This window comes from Talpa europaea (assembly GCF_964194135.1).
Source record: "Talpa europaea genome assembly, chromosome: 14".
In the NCBI taxonomy this organism is placed as follows: domain Eukaryota; kingdom Metazoa; phylum Chordata; class Mammalia; order Eulipotyphla; family Talpidae; genus Talpa; species Talpa europaea.
This window is the reverse complement of record NC_140082.1, coordinates 7,229,662-7,252,259: the sequence shown is the minus strand read 5'-3', so window position 1 is coordinate 7,252,259 and position 22,598 is coordinate 7,229,662. Positions and strand designations below refer to the sequence as shown.

Below are 22,598 nucleotides of genomic sequence, written 5' to 3'. Positions count from 1 at the left end.
AGATATGGAAGGGCCAAGATGAGAGAGGTGTGAGCACTGAATGTTAGATTTTTAGAAACTTTGTTTATCGGTCATTGTTTCTTTTCTTTTTAAAATATTTTATTTTTGCGTAGAAGATCTGGGGTATAGGCCAGAGGTGTGGGAGGCGAGAAGATTCACCAGAGATAGAGTGGGGAGCAGAACAGGCGGACTGACTGAAATACACTGCTGAGGGGAGCAGCGGGTGAGACAGGAGAGGTCTGCTGCTCCGTGTGGGTTGCTCTCTGGCTGAGGATAGAACTCAGGCCGCCCTGGAGGGGCAGTCCTGGTGGAGGCCCTGTTTATCAGTTGGTAAGCACAGCCTTTATTCAAAATGAAATTACATAAATTTGCCATTAAATAAGTTACATGATCAGCCAAGGAAAGACTCAAATCTCCACTTCTTAACTGCCTCACTACATTGTGCTAGTGTCTGCTCGAGGCTAGTCCGGTTGGTGGCAATATCACAGAATGTTGTACTTGCCAACTTCACATTCAGGGACATTGTGTTTCCCTCATGGGTCAAGTGGCAAGTTTCATATCAGGGAAATTGGCAAATGCTTGCTTAACACCGCCTCCCATCAAAGCGTCACACTGTCCCGCTCCCCTGGCGTCAGAGCCGCAGGCACCAAGTCTTTCTGGTACCTAGAGAAAGAAAATGCAAGTTTCACATAAGCAGAGATGCTGTTCTATTTGAAATGCAAACTGGATGCACCACACCCCATTCTGTCGCTGTGCCTATATGCTGAGGTCCCGCGCTCACCCCTGGATGCGCAGTTCACAGTCACACACTCCCCTTACCGAGCCCGCTCTGCACATATGCCAGGGCCTCTGCAGAGCCCTCTAAGGGGCTCACCTCATATGTTCCCCACAATAGCGCCTGGGCACCTAAATACGTTAGGAAGATCCCCCCTCCCCATTTTCCCAATTCGCCTAGTCAAGGTCAAACATCGCTCAGGTCACAGGGCAAAGCACAGGCCCGGTGGTCTCATAGATGCAGGACCTGCCCTCAGCCCCGACTGCTGTTCCCGGAGATGTGCAAGCAGTGGTGAAGAGTCCTGGAAAATACTTTGGGACGTGAGAACCACGTCCTGGTCAAGCAGCCACTTCTCACGGTCCTGGGAACAGAGCACAGTGCAGGGGCTGAGGTCAGATCTGCCACATGGTTCCCCCGCCCAAAGCGTTTTGGCCAGTGTCCAGCCTCTTCAGCAAGGTCAAGGGGCTGATGGCTGGACCCAGGCTCCCGCCCCAGTGTAATCTCTCCTGCCTCCCACTCTTCTCCTTTCTGGCCAGACAAGCACCCCACACCCACGTTCGGCCCCGCACACCCAGGCCATGTGTCCCCCTGAGGACCACCTTCTCCTTCCCTTCACCACCTGCCTCTTCCGCTCTATCCAATTTAACTCTGGTGCCCCCTTCTCACCACCTTTGGGTTTGTCTTTACTGACCAACCCAGAGAGAGAAGGGCCTCTTCGTGTCATGGAAGGTTCTCCTGTGAAAGAATGAGCGATATTCAAAATACCCACCAACCAGAGAGGTTTGGGGGGTAATGACCATCACGGCCGACTGTGTCTCAACAAGAAGGAATTATATCTAGGGAACAACTGGTCGACCCATATGGCCATGCATCAGCTGAGCAGCTGCTGAGCCCTGCCTCACGCTGGATCTAATATCAGGGCCTATTTCTCTCACGCTGGATCAAATATCTGGGTCTATTTCTCTATCTGTCTCCCCAGCCATGTGAGCAACCGGAGGTAGGAACTGCTCCCTCGCTCCTGATCCATCAGTATTTGCTGAGTGCTGAGTGGGATCCAGCTTCAACAGTTCCCGGCTCTGTGCTCTTCACCTGGTTCTGGAAATAGTCCCTAAAGATACATGCTCTGTGGTTGGGTTAAAAGGGACATTGCAGGTAAAGACCTAGCATGATTAGCAGCATCATTCATAAAATGGTACTTGTTTATCGCTACTTTGTGTGTGTTGGCTTGATGGGTTTGTTGGCTGGAGGGGGAGGTTCTCCCCAAGTTAGAAGGAGAGACAGGCTGGGCAGCATGGAGGTACCCGATACCTAGCGCCGCGATGACGCCAGGGTCTGAGCCCCCCCACCCCTCCGTCCTGGCCCCCGTAGAGCATGAGACCGAAGAGGGTGCTGATCAATCACTGGGACTTTAAAGCCAGCCGGCTTTCATACACCGTGTCCTCCGAATGTCCCGCGCAGCTACAAGCGAACACCCCTTTTGTTTAGAACTCACAGCAAATACGTCTTGGAGAGGACTTTGATCCCTGGCAGCTGTGGACGTGTGAGTGAGCCTGCGTCCCAGGGGCCGAGAGAGCCTGGAAGGAGGCAGGCTGGGCTCGGCGCTCTCATGCCCTCTGGGCTTGGCACTTCACCCCCCCAACACCCCTGTCCTCCCCTCTCGCCCAGTCTGCTGCCCTTGCGGGCAGCATCCAGAGCAAAAGTCCAAGCTCAAAGTCAGAGTCCTGGGGTCCAATTTGCCTCTCCCACGTCCCTCCGTGTGAGCTTGTGCAAGCGACTCCACCTCTGGGCATCAATTTCCTCATCTGTAAAATGGGCATAATGCTCCATCTTAATGCTAGGAATTTGCATAGGAATAAATAAGATCAATCAAAGGGCACTTGGAAAAAGGTAGGATCTTAACAAATGCTTGAGCAAATATTCTGGGTCTGCTTGTGAGAAAGGCAGAGGCTGCTGCGAAACAGCGTCGCAGGGTCAGGGTTCAGGCGGAGCCACTGCTGCCTGGCTGGGTGACCCTGGCCCAGTCTTGCTCTTTCTCTGTCTCGGCCTCCTCAGCTGTACAATGGGGATCATGGCAGCATCTCCCTCAGGGGACATTAATATGAGAATTAACAAAGGGCAGTTCTTCAAAGCACTTACAACAGTACTCAGCAGATTCTGTGATGATCAGCAGGATTTCCATTGTCATCACAATCTGCAGCAGAAGCATCCTGGGATGCTGTGTGGCCACAGGCCTCGCTTCCCCCTCACTGAGCACATTCCTATCAGAAAACCATGAGAGAAATAGAGGGGAGGTGCTCAGTGGGACCACACGGGGGAGAAGCCGCCATGTGCGATGCCTGAGGACAGATGGTGTGATGGGTTCACAGCCTGGAATTTCAGAAACTCTCCTTCCCCACCCCACACCCAATAATCCAGGGAGCCATTAGGTGTGGCGCTCTCTCTGGCAGGTTGAAAAGCCACATCTTTTTTCCAGCCTTGTTGAGAACACCCGCATCGCATGCTCTTGTCTTGGCGGCGGCGCGCTTCTCCGCGGCACATCCTCATCGCCACCATCATCACCATGGTCACCAACACGACCCCCGCCAACACCACCACCGGCATCACCCCCATCCTATCACCATCCTCAGAATCACCATCATTATCTGCCCCTCGCGGCGCGGCAGTGGTGGGAGAAGGAAAGAAGACCCCAAGTCCAGGGGGCGCAATGAGAAGCCCAGAGGGGCTGCCCCGGGAAGTCATGAGCAGCCCCTTCCAAAGGCAGCCTCATGCTTCTTGGAGTCGTACAAAGAAGGCAGGGCAGGCAGTAGGGAGCGCACCTGCCTGGGGGATGTGTTATTGGGGATGGAAGCTGGGGGGAGTGACCAGGGGCTATTGCGGGGGGTGGGGGGCCTCCATTTTTCCTGCTCCTCAAAGCATGTTATCACTATTGTCTATTCTTGTCTAAGTTTCTGCTAATCCTTACAAGGAAGGTATTTAGCTGATCTTGCTAATTTGGCCATAATGTTCACTATTGTCAGCACATACTGGTCTCCCAGTATGTTCCTCATACCAGCCTCCCGAGAGGCTCCTGCCTGACTGTTTGCCTAGGTGACCAGCAAGAACTCTGGGCACCAAGACAACAGCCCTGAGAACAAGGAGGGCTGGGGATCCCCCAATTATCACCATCATTTCCATCACCATCATCACCACCTCACTGCCCTCATCACCATCGTCATCACTACCGCCATCACAAACATGTTTTCTCTTGTATGAAACCTCTCCTCAGAAGTGACATCCACCTGGGCCTGAGGAAGCTCAAGCCACCCCGGTCGGGACTATCAGAAAGTTCTCTGGGCTGTGACGCTGAGCCAAGTTTAAATCTTGCTTCTCCATCCACGCAATGGCCTTGAGACAAGTCATTTCACCCTTTGAGCCCTAGAACTACAGATTATCTAAGATCAAGGAGATCTTGGTTTGTCGTCTTGTGTGTGGAATGTGAGCGACTTGGAGATCGGAGACCACAAGCAGGTGAGCTACAAAGCAAAGCCACCTCTGGATTTGATCGATTGATTGGTTGGTTGGTTGGTTGATTTGATACGTAGAATTTAAAATAAATTTGTTTTCAGGTTCATGATTTATTGTACAGATGACCACATGATGAGCTGCCATTAGCCTCTCCAGGCAGGAGGACTGAACTGATGGGGTGCAGTTTAGAAACACATTATGTCGCTTCCATAGCTGGGTTTTTAGGCTTTAACTTAAAGTGTGAGACCAGGAAGCAATTTCTCTGTTAGCAGCAGCACACAACTCACTCTGGCAGTGAGGATGTTCGAGTTGAAATATTTTTTTAATACCAGTGAACTGGAATTGAACATCATAGTGAATCAAACCAGGATTATATTTACTTTATACAACATCATAAAAGAGGTATGTGGCCATTATCATAGCTCTATTTATACATATGAGGTTACAAGGATTTATCATCTATTAGCACATGGCATAACTATATAAATTAAATATGTATTTATCAAATATAGTACTAACTATATACATATATAACTATAAATATATTTATACAAATATTTATAAGATATATGTATACCACATATAATTATTGACTAAATGTATAGCGTAACATATAGTGCACATATATGATGTGCTTCTATATAATAGAATTATGCCTGTGGATGTATGTGTGCTTGTATTTACATACATCTATATGGTCACCATAGAGCGCACACACACACACACACACATATACACACATATATACACAATGCTATTTTTAAAGATTTATTTTTATTTATGCATATAAGAGCTGGGGTACAGACCAGAGGTGCAGGGGGTGAGAGGATTCACCAGAGACAGTGGGGAGCAGAACAGGCAGATCCACTGAAATACACTGCTGAGGGGAGCAGCGGGGAGACAGGAGAGGTCTGCTGTGCCATGTGAGTCACTCCCTGGCTGGCCAGGGATTGAACTCGTGCTGTAGTCACTAGTGATAGCGTCATAGTACTGAGAATTTAATCCCTGTGCCACCAGGGAGACTCCCACAATGTTATTTTTAAATGGACCAAGGACCTACAAGAGTAATGGGCTCTGCTGGGATCTTTTATTCAGCTGGGGGCATCTGGGAGACTAAATTTCTCTCCACAGCTATCCATCTCACCTAGGGGTAAGGAACCTGGGACATTTACCCATCAACTTCATTGGGTGAAGAGGATTCTGAGCCCTAACTCCCCAATACTTCTGCCATCTGCAGCCCTGGGATGGGAGCCTGAGGGTGAGCCCCAGGATGAGGGATGTGAGTATAAGTGCCCACATAAGTGGGTGGAAGTGTGGGCAGGCATCACCAACCTCTTTCTAAATATCATCACTGCCAGTTATTAGGCGTCTTTCTAGAATAGATCTATGCATGTATAAGCATGAGTGTGTGTGTTATATTTCCACATAAGCCATAGCCTAACAAAAGCCATATACATCTATGAAGTCATTGCCAAAATACTTTAGTAAAAATAAAAATGTACAGTATGATGTTTAAGCCAAAATGGAATCACACCCCCATAGAGTTCTGCATGTGGATCTCTCTCCCCAATTAATAGACATCTGAGCCTCTTTTCCTGGCATTATTTTTAAGAGTTCAATGAATTTCATTGTGTAGCTAAACCATGGCTCTAAATTTCTTTTCAAGTTTTAAGCAATTCTTGTTGGACATTTCAATAGCTTTGATTTTTTTCACAACTATTGACAACTGGAAGCTCTCATACATGTGTTCAATTACTCCTTAGAGTCAGCTCCAAGTAAGGCAACTGTTGAGAAAAAGTCTCATGGTCGTTGCCAAGGAACTAACCTTGCCAAGATTCTGTACCACTTGGCACAACTTTTCTCAAGGTGTCACAGACTGGTGTCTCCCCAGCGCCCTCGCCAGGACTGATGATGATGCTCCTTTCGTCTTTGCCAGCCTGTAACCCATTCTGTAAAGAGATCCTCCAGGAGAGCTGCAAAGCCCCACAGTGCAGTGCACCTAAGCTGTTTGTGAAGAAGAGGAAAACTCTCCAGACCACAGCGCTGTCCTGGAAAGCTCCTGCCTCCCTGCACGCCCTTGCCGGGCACAGAGGGGGTGCTGGCTATGGCCCACAGACCCCCCAACCCCGCCCAGCTCTGTGCCCAGGAGGCTGGCCCCTCAGACTCCACCACCTGGGGCTTCCTTCCCTACTGTTGCCCTTTCAGGAGGAGGGACGCCAGGCAGCTGCAGGTGGAGACACAGCCAGCTGTGTCTGTGCCCACGGCTACTCTCTGGGTTATGTCCCCCCTTTGGGTCAGGGGTAGCAAGGGCTCTGTCTTCCTCTCCTGTGGCTGTTGTAATGGTCGCCGCAAACTTGACACTGTGAAATAATGCAAAAGAATTTTCTCATGGTCCAGAATCCAACGTCCAAAGTCAGGTCTGCTGGTCTGAAACTTCGGGTGAGTAGAGTCTCACTCCCTCCGGAGGCTTTGGGAGAAAATCCATTTCCCCGTCCCTCTCCTAGGAGATTCTACCCGGATAACCCAGGATAATCTTACTTCAAAATCCTTACATCTGCAGAGATACCCCCTCTCTTTTGGGGGTTTATAGCAGGTAACATTCTCAGGCTGCAGAGTTTCAGGTGTAGACATGTGGGGGGGAGGCATTTGTCAGCGTGTGACCTGGTCCTGGTGCCCTGAGATCCTTGGCAGCTCCTCTACCTGCCCCCAACTCTGGGGTCCCCCCCCATCAAAGTACATCCGGGAACTCAGTGACCTTGTCCTGCTTGGGTACCTCTCGGCAGAGTTCCCCTGCCTGCCTCCCCTGTTCTCCCTCTTGCTGGCTGCATAAAACCCCTCTGGATACTTTTTTCCTTTACCTGGCTCTGGTTCCAATACATTTATTTATCCAGAAATATCTGTTGACCTACTCGAGGCAGGCGTGGTTTTGCGTGGGCTTCTGCAGGTAAGGAGACAGGGTTCCAGCTTCCTGAAGGGGTGGGACCAGGAGTAAGCGCATCTGTTGTGGGACAAGCCAGTGCGGGGACAAGTCTTTGGCGCTTCTTCGCATCAGGTTGGCGAGGACTGGGCTGCGCAGCGCGGCTCTGTACGCGATCCTCTGGCGCTGCCTGCTGGCACATCTGTACCATCGCAGGCAGCCTTTCTCCCAGAGGCAGAGATGGGGGCGTGGGGGTGACTCCCAGACAATTAGAAAAGGCAGCAAAGGGTGGACTTTCAGCCAGAGCGCTGGGACACCAAGATCCAAACTCGCAAAGCGGCGTCGAGCTGACCTTGACGGTTCAAGGGGCGGCGTCCACGCTGCATGGCACAGTGGTCAGTGTGGCCTGTCCCTTCCTGGTGGCGGAGCCCCAGGGAGGCCTGTCACGCTCTGCGCTCTCCTTGCCCCGTCTATTTAGCTGCCATTCTCCACTCTGCGGCTGCACAGAATGAGTCGGGGTGACACCCAGCACCCCTCTTTCTTCCCTGACTCCCTGGCCCCAGGATGCTCACCCGTGAGGAGAAGCAAGAGGAGCCCACGCCAACCTGGCCTTGGTCTCTGCTGTGTGATCACAAGCACAGGGTGCCTTTCTGGGCCTCAGTTTCCCCAGGTTTTGGGGGGGGAGAGACCGTTGCCCCAGACCTGTGGTCAGAACCTATAAAAATGAAAATGGACGATCTCGGAGCCTTTGTGCACACTGGCGAACTTTGTAAAGCCCATAAATGACTTTCATAACAAAGGGGAATCTTGGGGGGGGTATCATCACCAGAATCTAGGGAGGCTCAGAGGCTACGCCAGAGGAGCAGGGGCTGGGACAGCCGTGGCCTCCAGATCCCCGAGGGGTGTCCCATGAGGGGGGACGGATCTGCTAGGGCAGGGAAAGTGAGGGAGGCCCGTAGGAACCACGCTCTGGGGACACGAAGACTGGGAGGTTGTGGAAATGAATGGATAAAAACTATTGACATTGAATTCCCCAAATCTGACTGTGCTGTGCTTACGCATGGGGTACCCAGAGGAGAGTTTGGGGGTGAAGGCCTTGGAGTCTGCGAAGGTAAGCACAGATGACTCATCATAACAATCAAAGAGAAGGGTCCATCTAAGGGGGTGAATGTTAATATTCTGTGAATCGGGGAAGGAGACGCAGGTATTGACTAAAAATTTTCTTTTTTGATCAATTGTGTTTTTAGATTATAGTCAAGATACGCACACAGGAATTCCCGAGCACGGCCCTGCACACACGCGGTTAGATTCTACTCTGACCGCATGCCTCGCCGCCGGCTACCTCTGTTACCCTATTTTACACAAAAGAAAACAGCTCAGACCCACCGCCCCGCACAGGCGCACGCGCTCATCCACGATCTGCCAAGACTTTGTCTGCTGAAGAGAAAGATGGCAAGCTTTGCATCAGACCAGCAGTTTGCCAGGGCCCCCTGGCTGGGATGTGGAGAGCCAGGAGTTGCACCCAGGGAGCAGACCTCCCTTCTCCTCCCGCCATGCTCAGCCTCTGCATCGGGGCCAGGCGCTGGGCTGGGGCCGGAGTCCCCCATGAACAAATCACACACAATCTCTGCTCAGATGGAGTCGGGTGTCCCGTAGGGAGGAAAAGAGCACCAGGCACTCAGAGGCGCCAGGAGGGGACAACCCTATGAGAAGGCAGTGGGGTGCGAGTGGGGTAGGAAGGCGTGGGGGTCCCATTTCAGACAGGGTGGCCGGGAAGAGCCTTTCTGGGGAGCAGAGACCTGAAGGCAGCTGGGCGGGTATCTGGAAAGCTTGGTGGCAGCAGAGGGAATGGCAAGTGCAAAGGTCCTGCGGCAGGAGGCCGCTTGGCAGGGCTGAGGACCAGCAGGAGGCTGGAATGGCTGAAGCAAAGGGACAGGCCAAGATAAGAGCGTGTGCTCTGGATCAGATGCAGGACCCCCAGGAAGGTTTAGGGAGAGGAGGGACAGGTCTGGGTTTGGTTTTAACAGAAAGAGCCCCAGATGGGGAGGTTCTCCAGGATGATCTGGGGGAACCAGGGTGGTCACCAAGTACTCAGAAGAGGGGGCAGGAGGGTCAGAGCGAAGAGAAGATACAGGAGGGCTGGGTAGACGCTCCACTGTTGGCTTCGGGGACGGGGTGGTGGGGCCACGAGCCGGGAAGGGGCTATTGACATGGGCGGAGACCAGGAAGCGGAGTCTCAGGAAAGAACACCGCCCTGCCCACCTGCACCGCAGGACATCTGAACTCGGTGCTGGCGCACAACAGCATGTGTGGTTGGAAGTCACCAGGCTTGTGCTGACGGGTTAGAGGCGCAGTGGGGCATGAACACCCTGGTGCTTGGAACAGGCTGCTGATGTTGGTGGAGATGGGGTCGTTACGGTTTTGTCAAATCTTTAGGAGAGGGGTAGACAGAAGTTGAAGATAATTCGACATGAGCTTTGGGGAAGAGACTTAGGGACAACCCCCATTTTTCTGGGGGTCAGAGCAGCTGGGTGGACACTGGTGTCATCCATTGGGACAGAGAGCAAGTGACACATGGAGAAATCGAGACTTTAGTCTCCTCTCTCCATCCTGCCTCTCCCACCCCCTTTATGATCTCTCCCCACTGCTGACAAAGGTGGGATGTTAGTCCTCAGGAGCAATTCATGAGTTCTTGTACCCCAAGATCACTCCTGAAGGCCATGGGTGGAACTGGCTTACACCTGCCTGTTTTCTTTTTTTTAAATCCCCCATGTCACTGGTGGTCAGTCCCATGGGGTCCAGGTGTCCCTGGATTATATTTGCTGGGGGAGAAAAGGAGGCAGGAGACAAAGTGGGAAGGCGGGAGAGCAGGGAGACTAATCATAATGTTATAAGGTGACTGTTTATTAAATTCATGGGACTCTACAGCCCCGAAGCGTCCCTCCTTCCCCTGACATGTGGCGACCATATTTCTCTGGCGTTGGGACTTGGGGATTGGCAAAGAGCATTCCTTTTTTTTTTTTTTTTTTTAAATACCTTTGAAAGACCTTCTGATTTGTGAATTTCTTCAGGGAAGGCTACATTTAGTTGCACGTTTTAATAAAGGCAGTTCATGAAAATAATAAAATAAAAGTACATGAAACCAGGCCTGGCTGGGCAGTGCCTTGCCCTCTCATAAAAGACTAATATCTCAGAGCTGCCTTGTAAAGCCTGCTCCAGCCTGTCCGGCCCAGGGTCGCCATGTGCAGAAAACAAACCCCTAATTGTCATTTAATTAAAGAACACTTTCATACACGAGTATCTGTTGAACAAATGAACGACTTCGAAACACAGTGACCCCTTAAGACATTTACTCTAAGCTTGAGGGTACATTTTTACACGTGTACCTGTGTGGAGTAGACAGTCTCCCTAAGACAGGAGAAGGTGAAATTTAATCTCTAGAGTAGCCCACTGCAAAGCAAGCAAACCCTCACAGAGTGGGTTTCATAGTGTTCCCCTAAAAGATATGCCCACGCCCAGATCCCAGGAACCTGTGACTATGACCTTATCTGGGAGAGAGTATTTGCAGATGGAATTAAGTCCAGGATGGCGACATGAGATCATTCTGGGTTTAGGATAAGCCCGAAATCCAGCAGCAGGTGCCCTACTAGGTGAGAGGAGAGGGAGGGAGGCAGATTTGAGTGGGTCACTGAAGTGGGGGGCAGGCTGGAGCCAGCCAGCCAGGGCCAGGTCGCCTGGCGCCTCTGGCAGCAGGACGAGGCCAGGCAGGCATCTCCCCGGGGAGCCGGGCCCGCTCACACTCTGATTCTGTGTTTTCTGGGCTCTGGAGCAGGGAGACAATACAGTTCTGTTATTTTCCGTGGCTACGTTTCTGGCAGGTCATTGGTGGTAGCAGGCCTAGGCAGCCAGGGCAGCCCATCACCCGCTCACCTAATGCTACTTAATTCTAATAGCTGCAGAACTCGGAGCAAACCGCTGGGCTCGTGGGGTTCGCAATTGCTCCCCGCAGACAGGAGACAGTCACCCCCAACACCCCCCAGACAGCTGGGGGCGATGCCCAGCCATGGAGTCCTGGGGCCTGGTGTCCTCCTGAGTCCGTGTCCCCATCGCTACCATCGCTACTTCCGCTCCCCAGCTCAGGGAAAAGAAGTTTTTGGATTCAATAATAAATTAAAATAGAGGAACCGAAATGATTTTCCTGCTCGCCGCGCTCGGAGCCCCCCAGGGCAATCTGCCCCTAATGGCCGGCAGCAGCGCCCCCTGCCGGCGGCGCCTCCGCATTGGTCTCTCCGGCCGCCGCCGTACAGCCCGCGCATGCGCAGGGTGCAAGCGCTCAGGCCCGCCCCGTGCGGGGGTGACTTCCTTGGGGCGGACGGGTGTGGCCACGCCTACTTCCGGGGAGGGCCGGCCTCGCTCGGGGGCACGTGACTTTGTTCCGCCTCGCCAAAGATGGCGGCGCCCAGAGCTGTAGCGTGAAAGTTGTTGTAAACGACCGTGTGCTGTCGTGCCGGAATCAGAACCGCGGGGGCCGTGCGCCATGTCGCGACTAATCGTGAAGAACCTCCCGAATGGGGTGAGTGAAGAAAATATGAAATTGGGGTCAGCCGATCACTGGGGGTTGGGAGGAAGCGGATGGGGAGAATTGAGGGGCTTTCACTCAGAGGAGACAGACCTCAGAGGGGAGAAGCCGAGGAGGCTGCGAGAAGGCTTTCAGCAAGAGACCCGCCGAAGAGCTGGGTCGGGACCAGGTCCTGAACAACCTCCCGTTTTACTTTAGCAGCCTTTGGTGTTGGACACTGTGAAGTGATGGGGCCAGACTTGAGCGCGGTTTCTCAGATTCTGGGGAAGATGATGCACTGCCTGGGGCACAGGCCTTGGCTCTGGAGACCTTGCATGGATTACTTATCCTCTGCGAACACCCTTTGCTATGCAATGCAGATAATTTCACACTCAACCTGTGAATGTGAGGTTGCAGTGAGATGAGAGTTGTTAAGATCTTGCCTCAGGAAATGTCTTTTTCCTTCCAACTGGGCTGTCAAGACTTTTGAATTCTTGAATTTTAAAACTTGTTTTGGTTGTTTGTGGGGCCCAGAGTGCCCCTCCATCCCTCTACCAAACTTTAGGGGGCAGGATGGGCCAGAGCAGGATCTCTATGATCCGAGCAGACGTGGTAAAGGAGGAGTCCTGGAGCCCTCAGTGTTTTTTGCAGGCTTTTATTGGGATTTACCAGGTACACGGCAGGCAGACGTGCCGGAGGGGGGGCCGGGGAAGGGGGAGCCTGGCAGGCCTCCCAGCCCCCAGCAACTCCTCTCTCTTTCTGGGCTCTCTGGCTCTCTCTGCTTCTATTCTCTGCTCTATTGGTGTCCCCGTCATGCCGCCCTTATAGCCAGTCTCTCAACATAGGTGTACCCACTTACGCATTCCCACACCCTACTCCTGGTGCCCGCCATCAGGCATGCATTCAGGACCACAAGGATCCAGCATCAATCCTAATGGCGGGAGGGCAGAAAAGTCTGATACTTTTTCATTTACCCTACACACACACACACAAATCTCCCCAGAGCTGCTTAGAAAAGTTCCAGAGATGTGAGAGTGGCTGGAGTGAGAATGGTGGGGAGCCAGGAGCCAGTTTTGCAGAGTGTGATGCTCCTTGACCAAATGTTCACCCTGTTTTGTTGCTGCCACACGGAGTGGCTTAAACAGTACACATTTATTTTCTTACAGCTTTGGAGCTCAGAGATCCTGAAATCTTGGTTTTGTCAGGGCTGCGTTCCTTCTAGAGGCTCTAGGGGAAAATCTGTTTCCTTGCCCTTTTTTCAACTTCTGGAGAGACTGCCTGCCTTCTTTGGCTCATGACCACGTCCTAAATCTAAAAATCCAGCAGCAGAGCGTCTCCCACACTCTGCTTCTATCCACCCCCTCTCCTCAGGGATTCCTTATTGGGGCCACCTTGGTAATCCAGGACCATCTTTCCATCTCAGAATCCTTCATGTAATCACATCTGCAAAATCCCCTTTGATCTGTAAGGCGTCAGTTGTGGGTCCCAGGGATTAGGACATAGGCATCTTGTGTGTGTGGTAGGACACTTATTAGGTCTTTCCTATGTAGCATCCGCACCGCTGGGTCCTTTTACAGCTAGCCTCCTTCCCCTCGCTGCCAGAGTACAGGAGGATTTCACTGCCGCCATTGTGAGGTCTCATGTCCTTATCGGTGACGTGGGTCAGGGACAGGTTCAGGGCCACAGAGCTAGGACGTGTTGGAGTCAGCGTTGGGTCAGGTCCCCCTGCAAAGCATACTCAGGCCCCTGACTCATCTCAGCTCACTCCTGGGGAGCCCCATGCCTTAGGGTTTCTGTCCCCATGGCTTAGGGTTTCTGTCCCCTTGGCTCTGAGGACTCCTAGCTCCTCCCTCATTGTGCTCCTTCTGTCCCAGATGAAGGAAGAGCGTTTCAGACAGTTATTCGCCGCCTTTGGTACACTGACAGACTGCAGCCTCAAGTTCACCAAAGATGGCAAGTTTCGCAAGTTCGGCTTCATTGGCTTCAAGTCCGAGGAGGAGGCCCAGAGGGCACAGGACCACTTCCACAGGAGTTTCCTTGACACTTCCCGGATCACGGTGAGTCTCCCCTGGCTAGCTACACATAGGGACCTCGCTTGATCTTTCCCACCCTCTCAGACTGGGATGCCTTAGGTCTTCGAGGACTCTCAAACTTGTATGCCTACAGATCCCCAGGAGAACTTGTTAAAATAAGGTCCTGGGCCCCAATCCCAGGCTTCCTGACTCAGTATTGGGGACAAGAATTTGCATGTGGGACCAGCTCACAGATGGTGCCCATGTTGCTCTCCCCAAGCCCCACTCTAAGTCATTCCCTCACCCATAGCAAGCCCTCCATGAGCACCTATGTGGTGTTAGGATTTAGAGAAATGGGTACCCCTGGCCCCTGTCCTCACAGCCTACAGGCAAGTGGAAGACAGGCCAGCAGATAAGCAGGCTGCTGGTTATCAGCATCATCAGTGCTGTGATGGGACAGCACCAGAGCTAGGATGTGTTGGAGTCAGTGTTTGGTCAGGTCCCCCTGGAAAGCACGCTCAGACTCCTGCCTCATCTCAGCTCGCTCCTGGGGAGCCCCATGGGCACACAAGCTTCCTGGAAGAGAAGGTCCCACTGGTGACACTCAGGTGCATTTTTAGTTAATAAAGCATCTGTAACATTGTTTTTCTTAAGATTTATTTTATTTATGCATACAAGAACTGGGGTGTAAGGGGTGAGAGGATTCACCAGAGATGGAGTGGGGAGCAGAACAGGTGGATCTACTGGAACACACAGCTGAGGGGAGCAGCGGGGAAACAGGAGAGGCCTGCTGCGCCATGTGGGTCAGCTCCCTGGCGGGGGATTGAACTTAGCCGCAGTGGCTGGTGATAGCTTGGTGGCTGAGCTTAACCCCACGCCACCAGGGAGGCCCTATAACACATTGTTAAGGAAAAAGCCAAATGTGCAGTCTCAACCCTTCGTCTGCATGTGTGGTGTGTACAGAGCCATGTGGGAGGCTTCTATCCAAATACTGACTCCTCTCTCTGGGCAATAGAAATTAGGATTTAAAAAAAACAATGTTTTCTTGCCAGGCAGTGAGTGCCCCATTTTTATGGAAAAAGCTGTTTAGAGCAGCCGCTTAAAGGAGTGTGACAGAGGCCACTGTGGGCCACTGTCCTTGACTGTGGCTGCGTGTGTCCAGCCAAGCCCCCTTGACTGTGGCTGCGTGTGTCCTTGGTGTTTCCCAGCACCACCTCTCTCAAAGGCCCTGGTGGGAACGGGGTGTGTCAGGTTAACACCCCACACCTTTCCTGCACCCAAGTGCTCACCCTGTTTCTCCTTCCCTGTTTCTCTCTGGGGCCCGTGGAGCTCACTTCACATGATTGGGGGGCATTGTCAGCAGTTAACTGGTGTCGCCTGTGCTTGTGTCATCTGGCTCCCCCTCACATCCCCCCTGGAGGCTATGGCTAAGAACTTGACTCTGGACCCTGTCCCCTCACCACTGTCACCCGCTGTCTGGGTGATTATGCAGTTTCTTCTCTGTGCTTCAGTGTCCCATCTGGAAGTGGGGAGAGGAATGGTCCCCCCACTAAAGACCCCTGGCATATGGAATCTCTCCACCCCACCCTCTTGCCATGCAGGTGGAGTTCTGCAAGTCATTCGGGGACCCGACCAAGCCCCGAGCCTGGAGCAAGCATGCCCAGAAGCCCAGCCAGCCCAAGCAGTCTTCAAAAGACAGAGACTCCGTGCCCCCCGAAGCAAAGAAAGTGCGTCAAGAGTCGCTCCTGCCGTGTCCATGGTGTCAGCAGGGTGGTCACCCGGGAGGGCTCGGCAGCGGGAGCGGGCATGACCTGAGGATCCCTCTTGGGTGGTTCTTGGAGGCAGACTCTTCCCTCACTGACTGCCTCTTTTCAGGGTGACAAGAAGAAAAGGGCAGCAAGTGAACTGGACAAGGTGAGTCTGTCTTGCTGGCAGGGCCCTGGGGGCTCCTGGGAGGAGAATCAGGAGGAGACTGAGTCCGGCCAGACAAGCAGAGGGGGCCTGGCATCCCCCCTGCCACGTCTCCGTGGCTTCCTTGTCTTGTCTGATGAGGATTCCACGCTGCCCTCCCCGGGACTGACCCGGCCTGGGACATGGACTTGGAGGACACGCTTAGCCTTCGACAGTTGGGAGGGTGAGCCCGGCCTGAGCCTTGTCTGTTCTTCTCTCTTCCCGCCACCCGCTCTGCTGCCTCCAGCTGAAGGAGGACACCGGCTTCCAGGAGTTCCTGTCTGTTCACCAGAAGCGGGCGCAGGCGGCCACTTGGGCGAACGACGCCCTGGCCTCCGAGTCCGGGAAAGGCAAGAGCAAGCCAGCCAGCGACTACCTGAACTTCGACTCTGATTCGGGGCAGGAAAGTGAGGAGGAGGCAGCTGGGGAGGACGGGGAAGGTAAGAGCGTGCCTGTGTGCTCCCCTGTGCGTGTACAGGCATGTGTCTGTGTCTGTGTGTGTGTGACATGGGGGCTGAGGCAGAGACTGCTCCCTAGTGGAGTGAACATCCCACCCCAAGGGACAGCACCTTCATGGATTCTGGTCACGTGTCCACTTAGTCAGTTACGTGTTTACGGAGCCTCTGTCCTGTGCCAGGCACTGCTCTAGGCATTGGGGACACAACAGGGAGCAAAAGACAAGACTCCTGCCCTGGTGGCGCTGCCGATCACGCACAGGAGGCAGAGCTGTCCAGAACGCACTCTTCTGTCTGGTCTCTGGTGACAGCTGCCCTGACAGGGAGCAGGGACAGCATCGGAGCATTGGCAGGGAAGGCCTCTGAGGAAGTGACCCTTGGGCCGTGGCCCACAGGAGGTGGGGGAGTGGGCCTCTGTCCTCAGAGGGGCCGCCAAGCCCTGGGGACATAGCTGGGCACCTGAGTGTCTGCAGCGCTGGTGAGTGTGGTGGGCGAGGAGCGGGAGTCGATCTGGGTGTGAAGGTAGGAGAATGGACTCGGTGGGAAGTCTGTACCTGGTGACGCTTCTGTGCAAAGCTGGCATCTGAAGGCATCCTTGGGTTGGTGGGACCCAGTCAGGGAGGGCGGAGAGAGCAGCGTGGCAAAGGCTGGCAGAAGACAGGAGTGTAGGAGCTAGAGGGCACTCCCAGGGCCTTGGGGTAGCTGGAGCTGTGAATCGCTGGCACAGGCTTGGCACCCCAAGAGTGGCGGAGATCCCTGGAGGGTTTTCTTGGTGGAACAGCAACGCTCTCAGAATCCAGCGGCCCTCTGGGGAAGAATGACCTGAGGAGGCTCAGCCTGGGCCACGTCAAATAGCTCAGTCTGCCATTTCACCACATCATGTTATTTCTCAGAGGACGGGTTGGGGCCTCATGGTCACGGTGGGCTTGGCACCTTGAATCACTCCACAGTGTCTTGCCTGGCCGTCAGACACACACACACACACACACACCCACACCCACACCCACCCACCCACCCACGGTTTCTGTCTTTGCAGAGGACAACAGCCTTAAGCCCAAGGCCGCTGTGCAGAAGGAGCTGTCAGACATGGACTACCTCAAGTCCAAGATGGTGACAGCCCAGTCTCCGTCATCCTCGGAGGAGGAGGAGAGTGAAGATGAGGCCGTAAACTGTGAGGACGGGAGTGAGGCAGAGGAGGAGAATTCCCGTGAGGCCTCCACCCAGCAGGACAGAGAGAGGATGGGGGCTCCCAAGGGGAGTAAAAGCCACCGGGAGGCCAGCAGTGAGGTGTGTGGCTCGGGGTCTGGATTGGGGGCTCCCAGAAGCCTGGGGAGGTAGGGGAGGTCCACCTGAGCCACCGTGTCCCTGCAACCCTTGGTGGGAGAGGTGGCACAGAGAAGAGATTGAGCCTGAGTCTGAAGACCTGGCTTCTCCCCACTGCCCTGGCGCTTGCAGGCTGTGTGACCTTGGGCTGGGACGTGTGCTGGGGCTGACACAGGAGGTCACCTGCCTTCCAAGTCTGGGTGTAAATGAGCTGCTGGTGGATACATGGGTGTTACACTGTGTATTTAGTACCAGGACAGAGAGTTGTGAGCTCTGATAATAGATAAGAGTAACTGAGCATTACTGCATGCTGGGTTCAGTGTCATTGGTCATTGAGCCTCATAACAATCTCGGGGGACTGGGATCCTTCTTGTCCTGTGTTACAGGTGAGGAAACTGAAGCTTAGGTGAGGCAAGCGATTGCCCAAGAGTACATGTGGGTGGTGATGGGGAGCATCCAAATCTCCCAGGAGCATCCAAATCTCCCAGATGGAGTATGTGACTATTTCCACAGCAATATCTGAAATGCGCTCTGCTACATGGGATAAATGCTCACCCCAGATTGCCTCGCCTCAGCTCAGAGCAGCTCTGGGGGCCAGCGAATTCACATCAGGCAGGCCATGTTGCTGAAGGGCTTAGGAAACATTTAGGTTTCTCAGAGCTGTTTAGCTTCCAGAATGACAACAGAAGTCCTGAGCCCATAACCTCTGTAAGATTAATGACTCTACAGGAGGGTGGTGTTGAAAACTGCCTGGACAGAGCAGGCGGGAATCCATGGCAGCAGTGACACCGTGCCCTGGGGCTCCTGCCCCTGCCCTTGGGCCCTCCTGGCCTGGGACTCTTGTGAGCCCACCCTTACCTCCACACCACACAGGCCAGGCAGGCACAGGGCCCCAGAGGCCTACCCAGCCTCCTGCTGCTGCTCCCAGGGACCGCACTGTGACGGTTTCTGTTCTTTGCTGCCACTCAGATGAAACCAGCAAACCAGAAGGAACCCACCACCCCCTACACCGTGAAGCTGCGGGGCGCGCCCTTCAATGTCACAGAGGTATGTGCTAATAGGGGACAAGGGCTAGGAGCCCCTGGCAAGGAATGAGGCAAGGATGGGGATGCCAGGAGCCTCTCATGTGGGGGCTTTAGCATCAGTGGAGCTAAATGGAAACAGACCCTAAAAGACTGATCTCAGAGCTCATCGGGGCCAGGAAACAGGGCCAGCTGTGACAAGACGAGCAGGCTCTAAGCCCTGACCATCTGCGCTAATAATGGGCGAACATTTTTCTGTTAAAATAGAAGGACCAGTTGATAAAGATTTAGGACTTTCTCATCCGTAGGGTCACTATTGCTGCTACTCAGCTCTTTGGCCTCAGCAGAGGCTTATACAGACTGTCAGTGAACAAATTGCCATGACTGTGTGCCAATAAAACTTTATTTATAAAAGCAAGCAGCAGGCCAGGTTTGGTTCACATAGTTTGCTGACCCTGGGTCCACAGCAGGGAATGCTTTTTAAATTTCCCTCTTTATGAAACTAATAAAAGTTCGCTGTGGGACATTTATAAATGTAGGAAGATAAAAAGAAGTAAGATAAAAACCTCCTCAAGCCAACATGACTCTGTAAATGGTCCAAACTTTTGAGAGTGGGGGGAGAGTCCCTAGATGGTGACCAGCCAGGGTCCATACAGGGGTGATTCCTGAGTGTCCTGGGCAAACTGGGTAGCCTCCCCCACCCCACATCCTGCTCATGCCAACTACTAATGAATTCCAGATTTACCTTCTCAGACATTTCTTCTTTGTCGTCAACCTCTGTCTTTTATTTTGAAAAAGCAATGTACAGCAGGAACTGTGATGCGCTTATGTGACCCTAAAAGGGATCATGGGGGTTGTTCCCAGTTGTCTGCTGTCATGAGTAATAACAGGCAGCATCCCTGGAGCTTGGAGGTCAGCAGAATTTTTTCGGTAAAGATTATTAGCTAGTATACATTTTAGGCTTTCTAAATCACAGTCTTTCTCACCTTTTTTTTTTTTTAAAGATTCATTTATGCATACAAGAACTGGGGTGCAGGCCAGAGGTGGGGAGCGTGAGAGGATTCACCAGAGACAGTGGGGAACAGAACAGGCAGACTGAAACACACTGCTGAGGGGAGCAGCAGGTGAGACAGGAGAGGTCTGCTGCGCCATGTGGGTCAGCTCCCCATTTGGCAGGGGCTCCAACTCCGGCTGCAGTGGCTGCAGATAGCTTCACCGTGCTGAGCTTAACCCCTTGCGCCACCAGGGAGGCCCTCTGTTTTACCTTTTAATAACCCTTCAAAAATACAAAAGCACTTCTTAGCTTATAGGCCAAGCAAAGGCAACCCTGGTGCTACTGGACCTGGTAACCATGGTTTGCCAGCCCTTGTTGCAGATAAATACCTTATGCAAGCACATGCCCGCGCCCTGGGAGCCTGTGAAACAGCTGTCACTTGTCCTCTGGAAGTCTCACCAGTGTGCCCTCTCCTCAGCAGAGTATGAGCTGCTTGCTTCTAGGACCCTGGGGATTAGCCTCTAGCAATATGCAACAGGTGAAAAGGGCCTCTCATTTTAATTTATATTTCAAATTGTTAATGACATAATAGAAATACTTTCACATTTCTATTATATCCTCTTTTGCAGATGGTCCGAGTGTCTCTTCTACCCTCTTTTCTAGTATATGTGCTGCCGAAGTAAACACTTCTACCCTCTTTTCTAGTGAAGGTTTCATGTCTTTGGATAGTCTATATATTTGCTCATTTTTTTTCAAATAAAAGTTACCCAACTTTTGAGTCATAAGCATTTGGGTTGTAGGAGACTGAACTATCAAGTTCTTTAGGGTCAGAATTCTTTCAGTACCAGCCATTCCAAAAGTCCCGTGCTGTAATTGAGAAAATAGGTAAACTCTGTTGGCTTTTTGCAAAATTAATCCACAAAAAATAGTCCCTTCTTTCCAAAAACAAAGAAACTCTAGTGGAAGAAAAGAGTCTTTTTTCTGTGTCGACTCAAAGGAAAGCCTGCTTCTAGATACTGTAGCAAATATTATGGAACGTGTGTGTGAAGGGAGGCTTTATAGGCATTCTAGTAAAAGTTTTATAGGTCCTGTGTAAAGAGAATGTTCAGTCCTACTGAGGGATTTGAAAGAATGCTTACATAAACAGAAAGCTGCATTCTTAGAATGTAAAAGTGGGGCCTCCTTGTTGGCCTAGGAGTTAAGTCTCAGTGCTATCACTGCTTTGGCCTGAGTTCGATCCCCAGCCAGGGAGCTGACCCACGTGGCACAGCAGACCTCTCCTGCCTCGCCTGCTGCTCCCCTCAGCAGTGTATTTCAGTAGATCCCCCGGTTCTGCTCCCCACTCTGTCTCTGGTGAATCCTCTTCCCCCTGCATCTCTGGCCTGTACCCCAGTTCTACGCAAAAATAAAAAAAGACCATAATTAAAAGAAAAAAGTAGAAACATCGTTAAGAAAATTGGGGACCGTCTACAGTAGGACATTTACGTTAATATGTTTCAGGGACAAATATTCTTGCTTAATGAGAAGTGAAATGCAACAAACTTAACCCCAATATGTATAACAAAGCACTTAGGATGAAAAGATGCGACACTGCCTTAAATGGCTGGTGGTGATGTCACAGTTTCACACTTTTCCTTATATTCTTCATTTTTTAATCCAATTATAAAATAAAATCCCCCTTCTACCCCAAGGTAGTTTTATTTTATGCAGAAGGGGAGGAAGGAGTGAAACAAAGGAGGATGAAGCACTTCTTGGTGACCTTCCTGAATACAGAACTTGACCTTGTGCTGTTGTGCTTGACCTTGTGCTGTTGTTGTATTACTGGATTGATGAAGAGGAAAAAACCTTTGCTTTTCCTTATAGAAAAATGTTACAGAATTCCTGGCCCCCCTGAAACCAGTGGCTATTCGAATAGTGAGAAATGCTCATGGCAACAAAACAGGTGGGACCTGGGCATATCTGGGCAGGTTGGAGGGGCAGATGGGAAACTGGGCAGGACGGGGCAGGGGCAGCTGAGTTAGGGAGCAGGGTCACCTCCCTGCCGCATGGGTCTCCTCCAGAGCAGGCTCCGGGGTTGGGGGTGGAGACCTATATCTGATGGATAAAGCAGCCAGCCGCTGTGTCTGATCACCCCCTGCAGAGGGAAATTGGATGGGGGAGCTAGTGGAGGGGTGAGAGGGAGTCTGTATCTTGGAGATTTGGCAAAAATGTGATTGTTTTCCCCCCACTTTCTGCTCAGATTGCCCCAAACAGCAGGCATGGTGTGGGTGTTGACAGGGCCTACAGATTGTCCTTTGTCCTTGTGCTTTCTTAGGGTACATCTTTGTGGATTTCGGCAGCGAAGAGGAAGTGAAGAAAGCTCTGAAGTGCAACAGAGAGTACATGGGTGAGGGCCGGGCTGGGGCCGGGGTGCTCTGTGGGTGCAGGCTTCAGCCACTCATTCATTAGCTTCACAAATGTTTGTTGAGGGTCAGCTATGTGCCAGGCACTGTCCTAGGCACTGGGTTGAAACTGAACTCGCAGGGTGAGTGAGGATCTGAAAGGGCTTTTTGGTCCGGCCAGGGCCTAGTGTCGGGCCAACAGCCACTGTGGCCATGGAAGAAGCAAGGAGAGGCTGGAAAGTCCTGGCCTCCGTGGGAGCCCTGACCACTCTCCTTTCAGGTCGCCGCTACATCGAGGTGTTCAGGGAAAAGAGCACCCCCGTCACCAAGGGACCCCTAAGGAGCAGCGCCAAAGCCTGGCAAGGACGGACGCTTGCGGAGAACGAAGAGGAGGAGGACCTGGCTGACTCTGGGAGGCTCTTTGTGCGAAACCTGCCTTACACTAGCTCCGAGGAGGACCTGCAGGAGCTCTTCTCCAAATACGGTAGGGGTGTGACCCCCCCCCCCCCCCCACTGCATGCACCCCACAGTCTGGGGTGAGACCTGCCGGCCTAGTTCAAGTCCCAGTTCGTCTCCCCTCAGCCTCACCCAAGGCGGTGACTTCAGCCCTCTCGATTCACTTTCCTGATCCATAAATTGGGGCTGGTGACCCCTGTCCTGCTCCGAAGCCTGGGGCATGACACATGGGGGCTAACGGGTGCCTAGCA

General features: G+C 52.5%; 1 protein-coding gene across 1 annotated transcript in view; it reads left to right on the top strand.

Annotated features, from left to right (window-relative positions):
• Positions 1–11,733: 11,733 nt before the first annotated feature.
• Positions 11,734–22,598, top strand: part of RBM19 (RNA binding motif protein 19) — a gene marked incomplete at its 5' end in the record, with an annotated part of 103,090 nt that continues 92,225 nt past the window's right edge. The window contains 10 exons of the mRNA XM_084253543.1: positions 11,734–11,769; positions 13,629–13,811; positions 15,368–15,493; positions 15,642–15,680; positions 15,964–16,156; positions 17,208–17,458; positions 18,464–18,541; positions 21,374–21,452; positions 21,825–21,896; positions 22,172–22,375. Coding sequence (XP_084109669.1) covers positions 11,734–11,769; positions 13,629–13,811; positions 15,368–15,493; positions 15,642–15,680; positions 15,964–16,156; positions 17,208–17,458; positions 18,464–18,541; positions 21,374–21,452; positions 21,825–21,896; positions 22,172–22,375 — 1,261 coding nt within the window. The remainder of the gene's footprint in view (positions 11,770–13,628; positions 13,812–15,367; positions 15,494–15,641; positions 15,681–15,963; positions 16,157–17,207; positions 17,459–18,463; positions 18,542–21,373; positions 21,453–21,824; positions 21,897–22,171; positions 22,376–22,598) is intronic.